The following is an 11,178-nucleotide window of genomic DNA, read 5'->3' as shown; positions in this document are numbered from 1 at the left end:
GTAAAATTCAAACAAAGTCATGTGTCAGTCATTTTTTACGTGTTTTTTCATATAAATGTTTATAACTCGGAAGTAAATTGAGATATTTGCACCAAAATTGACACACATATGTATGGGGTCACTCTGAGGACACATAAAAAAAATTGTGGGACTGAGCCTCTTGGTGGCGCTATAATAGAACAAAACGTGAAATTCCCATTGACTTCAATACAGTTTTGTGAAATACAATGCTATACTAAACAAATGCTTTGGTCTAACATTACGAAACTCAGTGTGTGCCATAAGCAGCATGCCCTGAATGTACTCAAAAGATTTTGAGACAGCGCCACCTGTTGGTCAAAAGTTATAATTAATTTCTGAGAACGCTAATAACTTTTGAATAAATTTGCCTATTGCAATGAAACTGATCTTAATAGATTCCTTGGGTTATGCCGAAAACATAGATATCAGGTTTTGCATAATCAGCCAAACTTCCTGTCCGCCATCTTTATTTCTTTGAAAAACCTTCTTTTTCGAACTCCTCCTAGACCGTTTGTCCGATTTTCACGAAAATTTAATCGCATCATCTCCAGACCGTGCCGACTAAAAGTTATGAATTGCACGATGATAGACAAAACCGTTTTCGTATACCACAGCATCAAAGTTTAGGCATGCTGCCAAAATTACTATTTAGGCTTTATCTCTGCAATGCCTTCACATTTTGACACCAAACTTTGCATGTGTCATTGTCACCTCCCTCTGACCACATCACATCTATTTCGTAACTGCGCCACCTATTGTTCGAAAGTGATAACCCATTAAATCATCTTATAAGTTAATGTTTATGTGATTTTTTTAGCCATTTGCCCAAAGTTCTCTCAAAATGCCCTTAATTGCTCCTTGCTGCAGTTGGTCTGCCACTCCTTGCCATTTTGGCATATGTTGCCGCTTCTTGCGCTTGGCCCCGGTAATGGCTGCTTGCAGCTATATTTTTTAACTGATTTGCTCACAGACTCCCAAATGATTCGTACAACGACTCATTTTTCCAAACCACTCTAGCGTGACACTAATCGGCGGTGATTGGTCAGATGACAGACCCATAAACATATTGATAAAGCACTGCAGTACTACAAGACGCTCTATTCTTTGACAACTCCAATAACAGCGACAAACATTTCACATATTTAAAAAAAATTGACATTGGAGACCTAGAAGCTGCGCTGAGCGTAACTTACACACGCGCCCGCACACACACACACATACTGCCTCGCGCTCTAACGCAACAAAACCGTTCAAAACCCATAAAAGCAAAAATTATTAATAATACTTACAGGTTGTGATTCGGAGGAGGAAGCTGATCCATATACACTGGGTAAGTAAGTTACTGAGCCCTCCTTCTGGAACAACCGCTTGTGAATGCACATTTGAATTCATTTATGTTTTTGAACTAACGTTATTTGTCAATAAAATGATGAGAACACAATCGGGCTATAGTGTTGATATGAACTCTAACCACCGATTCTTCACATGCTCGTCCCTGGTAAATGAAAACAAAGTGGCTGAACTATCTCTGCATAGTAGAACACAGCGTCTTCTCGACATGATGCTATGATGAAGTGTTTGAGTGTGTTGACTTCGAGTTTACACTTCCGTCTGCGCGCGCAGTAACTGGGCGTGGCCAGTATGTATCTACGTCACGATGTAACAGCTAATGACTCGTTTCAAAAACAATTCATTTAATAGACTCACTTTTAAAAGACCATAACTTTATATACGGTGCACTTTCAGATATAAATCTTTGCAGGATGTTTTCATTCCCTTAGAGCTATATTCCACACCATTTGAACAGTCATTTTCAAAAATCCATGATAGGGGCTCTTTAAAGTCATTGAAATGCTCACAAAGGAATCAATTCGTTTTATAACGACTATCTGATTCATTAACGATTCCATGCGTTAATGATTGTGGTATCCTTACAGGAGTGTTAACCTTCTCTCTGTCTCTGTAGCGGCCATGAACTTCTCCACCTCCACCGATGACGAGTCTCTGTTCCGCAAACCCAGAGTTCAGTTTTTAGAGATGCCCAGTGAGTCCGGCGGCTCGGACAGGTACAGGAGGTGTCTTTCCTGCTTCATTGCATCATGTTTGGCGATTTGTTTAGCTTTATATCACGTCATGCTCCTTCTCAAAGGGACTTAACTCGCATTCTCTCCAGCTCTCCAGCTTGATCTCCAGCTCTCTGGTACTAGATAAAGGGAAAACGCCACAATTCTTTAAGAGATTCCGGAAAGAATTTGCACATTGGACGGATGTAAAGGAAAAGCTGGAGAAAGAACTGTCTGACCAGATCAAGATCAACTCAGAAAAAGGTTTGAGATGACATGAGATGCGGTTACCCCATGTGACCTGGGTAATTCGGCGATCGCATCCCTTGCTTATTGCAATAACCCTGTATACAGGGATCCCAATACAGGGAATACACCAGGCCATCCTGTGTCCTCGAAGATGGCAAGGCCAGGGTGGCCTTCGAGCACAGCACAACGAGTAAGTTTGCATCTCCTGTTTTTATATATACCTGTTAATATATAGATTTTTAGGCAAACATTTAGGCTTAAAGTACATTTGGATACCCATTTCTATTTTGTTTTGTTCCAAAATGTTATTTAACCATACTTTTCATTATCATTCTGTATGTTTCAACAGGCGCTTGCGTTCGGAGGATCCTGTGCCAGACAACTGGAGGGATGTCTGTCTGTAACAGATGCACTGTTTAATGTTTAAAGTGTCTTTCTGCTTTTTATTGTGTGTGTGTGTGTGTGTATAGTTCTTAACTTGTTAAAGCTTCAATTGAGTTCATCTATATATTTCTTTGTTGTTTCTGTATTAATTGTGTATATAGTTTTTACTTTGCTTTATTGTAATTTTAATAAAATACAATTTGCTTTGAAAAATTGTTTGATTTGATCACAATACAAGCTAAGACGTCATATCTCAGAGGGCTTTGCATCTAAACAAACATGGCTGCACCCTCAATGTTACAAGACACACAAATAACACGCAAATATCTCTGAAAAACCTCGACAGATTTGGAAATATATTTCAAAAAATGAGAAAAGTAGACCATAATGATATTTATTTAAAATAAATTATAAGTCCTCCATCTCTTCATTGTTGGCACAATACTGTAGAGAAATAAAAATCAAACGAAAAGTTTACACAATTGCAACAGAGTTTGACAGCTGTCTGTAAAATACTGTAGAAAAATCAAAATCAAATGACAAGTTAAAGTTATTTTAGTCCTATTTTAAAAATGTTAAAATAATGATTTGGTCATCAAATCACAGGCGTTGGGGCATCTGAAGTCTCCGTGACACGCTGGATACAAACTGGACCTGACGAACCCCTATTTTCTCGGGACAAGCAGAAAGCCAGAGGGGAAATAATTAGCATAGCTGATGTTCATAATATTAATGCATTTGATCTGATTCAGTAGTAGTATAAAAGGTGAGCAATATGTGAATGAATGGTTAAAGAGATGCGTAACTTTATGGAAATTGTTCTCAGGTTCTGGCTCGCTCTCAGCATCCCTCAAGGAGCTCTGAGGAGCCGACGATGGAAGGAGACACTGTCTTGGGATGCCCGGGTAGAGTGCGTGGTGCCCTCTTCAAAATCCTGCTGTGGTAAACCAAAAACAGAGAGGTTATTTTACTAATGTACAGTGAGCATAAATTCATGTACAATACTGTTCAAAGTATTTACAATACACTTACAACAAGTACTCTACTTACAATACAGTCTGTCTGGGTTGTCAGTTCACAACGAGGCTCCATTTAAATTTGTCACACATGGTCTGTGAGAGGCAAGCAGACGTCCGGCAAAATCACAGTCTGAAAAAAGAGTCTGAGATCCAACCACTCCAGCTCCAGGACGTAGATCAAGGTCAATTATTTCATTGGTCACACTGAGGCTCCTTTTACATGAAACTACAATGTTTAGACGCTATTGAGGCTCCTTTTACATGAACATCAAGTCCATACGCAAGCTCCCAATTTTGTCCAAACATCTATAGTTCATTCGCAAGCTCACAGTTGAAAAACAAAACATTGATAGTTCATAGTCTTGTGTCATAAAATGTGACACAAATTGTAAAGAATCAAATGTTCAGCCACTCCAGCTCCTCTATCTCCCCACGAAAAGTCCTCTTCTTGATGCCGTGGTCGAAGCAGATCTTATCATCTTTCTTAATGTCCGTGGTGGCCTGAAAGAGCAGGACGTGCCTGTCTCCCCCCTGAAGCTTCACTATGCAGTGGCATGGCTGCACGTTGTGCTTCTTCTTTGAGTGTGTAATCCATCTCCCGATGGTTTCCAGAGACGGGTGGCACTCACAGGGGAAAGTCTCCGCATCGATGCAGATTTCGTCAGGGCCATGTTTGAAGAAAAACAGGTTGCCCAGCTGGTCCTGCGTCTCTGCCATCTCCCTGCCCTCAGCACCTGTGATCACCTTTCCGTGGAAATCACACAGGATGGAGCCCTTCCCGAAGGCCTTGGTTGCAACAACGCCTGTGGTCAAAAAGAGGGAGTCATTAATGTGCTGTTCAGTTATTATATTCATTTTATTTATGGATTTTACTGAGCTCATAAGACAGTTGTACATACCTTTCTGCTCCCCAAAGGCCTTCACAGCCAGACCCGACCATTTCTGCCTGGTCACCCCCTTGATGATGCCCGGGTCACTCTCCGCCTGTGCTCTGCTGAGCGGCCTCCACTTCGCCATGATGTCCTCTGGACGAGGATGATTGGCTGTCCAGCCCTCTGCATCTATGACTTTGGCCACCATCGCTGCAGTTGGGGTACGTCTTGAGAATTTTGCTGTCAAAGAGAGCACATTTGAATTAAAATTCAGGTTCACACACTAGTTCAAAATGTTTCTGTTGGAGCAAATCTAATCATTGGATCATAAGGAAGTATATACACTTACACAAAAGATGTTGCTCCCGAAGGCTGTACTGCAGAGCCCTCCACTTGTCATAAAAGACTCTGTCGGCGGGGAACCCAGCTTTTTCTCTCTGGGTCTTGTTGGGTGGTTTGCCAGTGATTCCCACAGGGAATGCCTGCAGGAAAGCATTTAAGTCCGGGGCTGGGCTGCCAACCTCTTCTTTCACCCGCCTTCTCTTCACTGCCTGGGTGCCCTCTTCACCAGAGTCGTCAGAAGAGGAGCTGCAATATTGAAAAGGTTTGGAGGTTACACACTAACGAACTGATGGATGAGCGTTGAGAGACATTATAATTATAACAGATTTATAACATAATTATATTACAGATAATTACATACCGTGTCAGGGAGCTGACAACGGCTGCTTCAGAGTGGCCACCGGCTGCTCCAGAAGGTTCACCCGCCGTGCTGGTGGACGCCTCTTCTGAGTCCAGGTCTGCCTGTTCAGGAGCATTAGCCACAAAAAAGTCTCTTTGGCAAAGCTCTTTCAGAAGAGCCAGTCTGGATGGTCTGTGGGGGTAACGTTTCACCATCTCCTTGTAGTCCCAGTTCCTGGCTTGCCGTGTCCACGCCTTGGCAGACTCCTTTGCCCTATTTGTTTCCTCCATCCGTTCTTCGGGTGTGTTCTTTTTCATACACACTCTGCTCAGATGCGTCGACAGCATCTCCTGTGGTTTCCCACACAGCAAGCAGTGAATGATGCGACGGTTGGATTTCTGGCTGTGAGACAAAGCAGACACACCAAAACTTACAAATCAAATGAATGAAGACAGTGAATTCTTAAAACAGAGGCCTAATGTGACCCTTGACCAGCAAAACTTAAAAAAGAGATAAAAACTTAAACCTTAAACTCTTAAGTATGCAGCAGAACAGGGCATTGTCCTATTACCATTGAAATGGAGCTCAACAGAAAATACACAAAAACACAAACATTACCGCTTCTCAGCTTGTCCTTCCATTTCAGCAAAATCCAATTCAGATTGTCTCAGCAGATCAGCAGAGTAGATAGAATCCAGATGTCCTCAGCAGAATCCAGGAGTCCTCAGCAGATCAGCACAGTAGAATCATTTGAAGAAAAGTGATTTCTCTAGCAGAATGCTTCCCAGATAAACCTCCTGAGTGTCTCAAACCAGCCAATCAGATTGCAGTATTATACAATGGGTGTCTGCCTCTGCGCAGACCTGATAATGGGCCATCATGAGATAGCTGAGCCATCAGTGAGCCATCAATGAGCCATCAGTTTTACTGCCTGAGCTTGTGAAATGAAACTGATTAGTTCTAATGGTTTTTAAATGGGCAATCATATTTACTGCCAGGGACACTTAAGTGTTTGTTGGCTTAAGAGATGGAATTAATTTAAGTCCTGAGGGAAATAATCTTTCTCAACTCTTAATCTTTCCGAACTCACTGATTAATTTGATGCTAAAAGCAGAAAGAAAGCTTGAGATTTGAGTTAAATAAAGACGTTTTAGCACAGCAGAAACAGTAACGACAAAGGCCTGGGGTGAGTTCAGCGGTGACAGCCGCAACTTTAGTCTGTATTATCAACTCCCTGAACAAGATACAGATAATTCAATGCAAACACATTAAAGTGCAGGTCTCAAGCTTTCAATAGACGTGCAAAACTTGTATGTAGCATAAACAATGACTGAGATGCGTTCATTTTAATAAAATAATCCAAGTTGAAAACTGGTAAAGTGCTCCCAGATTTTCACCACGGCAAAGAGGTCAGCTAACCTGACGACGTCTCATTCTCTCTATGAACATGGTAAAGCCAAATAAGTTTTGGGGTATGAAAGCACACATACCCCTAGATTAGTTTTATATTAAATAATAATATCAGGCTGTTTCATGTTTTTCCCAGCCTGAGAGAGCAGGGGTCAAACAGGCCTCGAATTAGGCCTCTGAGCTTTACAGTGACTGCACTAAAAATGGCTGTACGAATTTGTTTCTGCTTATTGCTGGTCAGAGAGGGGAAAAGATTATTTCCCTCAGGACTTAAATTAATTCCATCTCTTAAGCCAACAAACACTTAAGTATCCCTGGCAGTAAATATGATTGCCCATTTAAAAACCATTAGAACTAATCAGTTTCATTTCACAAGCTCAGGCAGTAAAACTGATGGCTCATTGATGGCTCACTGATGGCTCACTGATGGCTCAGCTATCTCATGATGGCCCATTATCAGGTCTGCGCAGAGGCAGACACCCATTGTATAATACTGCGATCTGATTGGCTGGTTTGAGACACTCAGGAGGTTTATCTGGGAAGCATTCTGTGCTGATCTGCTGAGGACTCCTGGATTCTATCTACTCTGCTGATCTGCTGAGACAATCTGAATTGGATTTTGCTGAAATGGAAGGACAAGCTGAAAAGAGGTAATGTTTGTGTTTTTGTGTATTTTCTGTTGAGCTCCATTTCAATGTTAATAGGACAATGCCCTGTTTTGCTGTATATTTAAGAGTATTTTATTTCTTTTTTTTTTTACTTATGTCTCTTCAGATCATAGTTTAAATAATTGATTCTATATCATGTAATTTTGTTTTTAAGGTCCGCTGATCGTACCGTTGTCCACTGCTTGCAGTGCCACAAACCCAAGGAAAACCTTGCTGTTCACCTGTCCAGAGTCTGCATGAAGAAACGCACGCCCGAGGAGAGAGCGGCCGAGGTCCAGAAAGCCAAGGCTTCGAGCAGAGAGTGGGTTCGGATGAACAGGACCTGGAACTACAACCAGATCTGTGCGCTCCTGCCTGATCACCGCTCTCGGGTCATCATGGTCAAGGAGTTTCTTCAGCGTGGTTTTTTTATCACGAACCAAAGGAGAGGAGAAACGAGCGGCAGCTGTGAGATGGGCGGAGATTGAATCATCGCGTTCACGAGGGGGATCATAAAAGCGGATGTTCGAGTGAAGAGGGCAAGCGGCAGGGGACAGAGAAATCCACGGCAGGGAAGGAGCCTGAAAACAGCAGTTCAACCTGGATGGAGAAGGAGAGACAGCAGTAACAGTAAAGTGCCATTGGAGATCCTCATTATCTGACTCGGGTCTCACACCGTATATAAACGACCAGTGAATTTGCCCTGGATCTTTGTGCATTCTGAGGTTGCCTATTGAGGTCTTCTGTTTGATATTGTGGTAACCTTTTTATGGCAGTGGTGTGTGCGTAGTATACTCTCCATACAGTGTGGACACGCTGTTCCATCGGCACGAGAGGAGGGAGCTGGCCGGGATCAAGAGTGGAGATCTTATTCACTGCGAGTGGTGTGAGTTGCAGTGCCTAGTGTGAAGTGACTAGTGTGGAGTGATCACATATGATTATTTGAAGTGATTGATGTTTGCACTGGGGTGAGGATTGTTGTGTCTGTTCGTGCTCCCAGCCGTCCTATTCCAGAATTAACCCCTTACTGTGTGCGTTGAGTATGCACTGTGCAGGATTGTGCCTCCAGTCCATCCAGTGTGAAGAGGAGTCGTGAGATGTTTATGCACTGCTGTTTGACTTCCCGGTCCTAAATAAGAACCAGCGCCTGTCCATTGAGTCTCTCATATTGAAAGCCTGAATCTGCCCACCGAGTCTTTCATGCTGAAGTCAGCCACCTGCTGTGAGTACGTACATACTATTGACTTGAATATGACTTGTGAAATGTTTATGCACTGCTGTTTGACTTCCCTGTCCTAAATAAGCACCAGTGATGCGTGGGTCAATGTATAAACAATTCGCAACCGACCGACGTTTTCAACTACCCGCCCGCAACTCGGACCGCAAAAAAAGTAAAAAAAATATTGTACCCGACCTGCTTCCTGACCGCATTTTTTAAAAGTAGTAAATGCTCATCGGAGCGTTATTGGGCCATAGACGTGTAACAACACGGCATCGCAAGAAGACGTAGGCCTACACATAACAAAGGCAAAGCCAGCACTTAGGTCATCATCTTTCATTATTTCAGCAAATGTCTCCCACACTTTTACTCTTTCTATTTGTGTATTTGCGGAGCTTCCACTCCCCAGTCTTTACCTTTTCTCTTGCCGCCTCCATCTCTCTGCAGACTGTAGTGATCATCGTAGACATGGCCGGTTCGTGAACGGATCGTTCTTTTGAACCGGTTCTTTTTAGTGAACCGGTCGAACAAGTACACTAAATCGAACTGAATCGTTCGTAACAGTTCGCGTCTTGCGTCAGTGCTGATCCAGAAGTTACTAAAGTTACTCACTTTTAGACATGCCTGATGGTCCCTCCGAATGGAAATAAATCAATATCCTGAATTATATTTTACTTCAGTAACTCCAACAGTTCACTGAACCGAGACATGTTGGTGCCCCTGTTGAGAGAAGTGATGAGCACGAGCAGCTGATACTGCTCATAGATACTGCGTACTACCGAACGCACAGGGACAGCGGTTCTTGAATCACCAGTATAGATCCGGGAACTGTTTAGACTGAGCTTGTGTGTAATCTTCGTGCCAGTTATTAAGCCAATAATGTGTAGGGCTGTATATTTCATCAAAAATTGTGTTTAGTACTATATTAATACAAATGTTTAATTGGCATCTTTTTTCAAACGACCCGACCGACCGCGACCCGAATATCATTAAAAACATTTTTAGATGACCCGTAACTGCGGGTAACCGTGGGTGACCGCAGGCACCCGGTCATTTCGGATCAACCCGCGCATCACTGATAAGCACCAGTACCTGTCCATTGAGTCTCTCATATTGAAAGCCTGAATCTGCCCACCGAGTCTCTCATGCTAAAGTCAGCCACCTGCTGTGAGTACGTACATACGATTGACTTGAAGACGACTTGTGAAATGTTTATGCATTGCTGTTTGACTTCCCTGTCCTAAATCAGAACAGCATCTGCTCTATACTTACCCCTGGCTGTCTGAAGAGGAACTGCCGTGTGAATTCCAGAACAGCATCTGCTCTATACTTACCCCTGGCTGTCTGAAGAGGAACTGCCATGTGAATTCCAGAACAGCATCTGCTCTATACTTACCCCTGGCTGTCTGAAGAGGAACTGCCGTGTGAATTCCAGAAAGCATCTGCTCTATACTTACCCCTGGCTGTCCGAAGAGGAACTGCCGTGTGAATTCCAGAACAGCATCTGCTCTATACTTACCCCTGGCTGTCCGAAGAGGAATTGCTGCGTGAATTCCAGAACAGCATCTGCTCTATACTTACCCCTGGCTGTCTGAAGAGGAACTGCCGTGTGAATTCCAGAACAGCATCTGCTCTATACTTACCACTGGCTGTCTGAAGAGGAACTGCCGTGTGAATTCCAGAACAGCATCTGCTCTATACTTACCTCTGGCTGTCAGAAGAGGAACTGCTGCGTGAATTCCAGAACAGCATCTGTTCTATACTTACCCCTGGCTGTCTGAAGAGGAACTGCCGTGTGAATTCCAGAACAGCATCTGCTCTATACTTACCCCTGGCTGTCTGAAGAGGAACTGCCGTGTGAATTCCAGAACAGCATCTGCTCTATACTTACCCCTGGCTGTCCGAAGAGGAACTGCCGTGTGAATTCCAGAACAGCATCTGCTCTATACTTACCCCTGGCTGTCCGAAGAGGAACTGCCGTGTGAATTCCAGAACAGCATCTGCTCTATACTTACCCCTGGCTGTCCGAAGAGGAACTGCCGTGTGAATTCCAGAACAGCATCTGTTCTATACTTACCCCTGGCTGTCCGAAGAGGAACTGCCGTGTGAATTCCAGAACAGCATCTGCTCTATACTTACCCCTGGCTGTCCGAAGAGGAACTGCCGTGTGAATTCCAGAACAGCATCTGCTCTATACTTACCCCTGGCTGTCTGAAGAGGAACTGCCGTGTGAATTCCAGAACAGCATCTGTTCTATACTTACCCCTGGCTGTCTGAAGAGGAACTGCCGTGTGAATTCCAGAACTGCATCTGCTCTATACTTACCCCTGGCTGTCTGAAGAGGAACTGCCATGTGAATTCCAGAACAGCATCTGCTCTATACTTACCCCTGGCTGTCTGAAGAGGAACTGCCGTGTGAATTCCAGAACAGCATCTGCTCTATACTTACCCCTGGCTGTCTGAAGAGGAACTGCGGTGTGAATTCTAGATCAGCATCTGCTCTATACTTACCCCTGGCTGTCCGAAGAGGAACTGCCGTGTGAATTCCAGAACAGCATCTGTTCTATACTTACCCCTGGCTGTCCGAAGAGGAACTGCCGTGTGAATTCCAG

The 11,178-nt window shown here is 43.5% G+C and overlaps 1 protein-coding gene across 1 annotated transcript; it reads right to left on the bottom strand.

The window, feature by feature from the left end:
• Nucleotides 1-3,919: 3,919 nt before the first annotated feature.
• LOC148997422 (uncharacterized) lies at nucleotides 3,920-5,858 on the bottom strand. Its single transcript, XM_089120003.1, has 4 exons — nucleotides 5,312-5,858; nucleotides 4,958-5,196; nucleotides 4,636-4,848; nucleotides 3,920-4,539 (listed from the first exon to the last, which is right to left on the bottom strand). The coding sequence occupies exons 1-4, from the start codon at nucleotides 5,635-5,637 to the stop codon at nucleotides 4,133-4,135; spliced, it is 1,185 nt and encodes a 394-aa protein (XP_088976129.1). The 5' UTR covers nucleotides 5,638-5,858; the 3' UTR covers nucleotides 3,920-4,132.
• Nucleotides 5,859-11,178: the final 5,320 nt, after the last annotated feature.

Source organism: Pimephales promelas, chromosome 2 (genome assembly GCF_988280905.1).
Source record: "Pimephales promelas chromosome 2, fPimPro1.hap1.1, whole genome shotgun sequence".
In the NCBI taxonomy this organism is placed as follows: Eukaryota; Metazoa; Chordata; class Actinopteri; order Cypriniformes; family Leuciscidae; genus Pimephales; species Pimephales promelas.
Note: the sequence above shows the minus strand (reverse complement) of the source record. Positions and strands in the feature narration are given on the sequence as shown.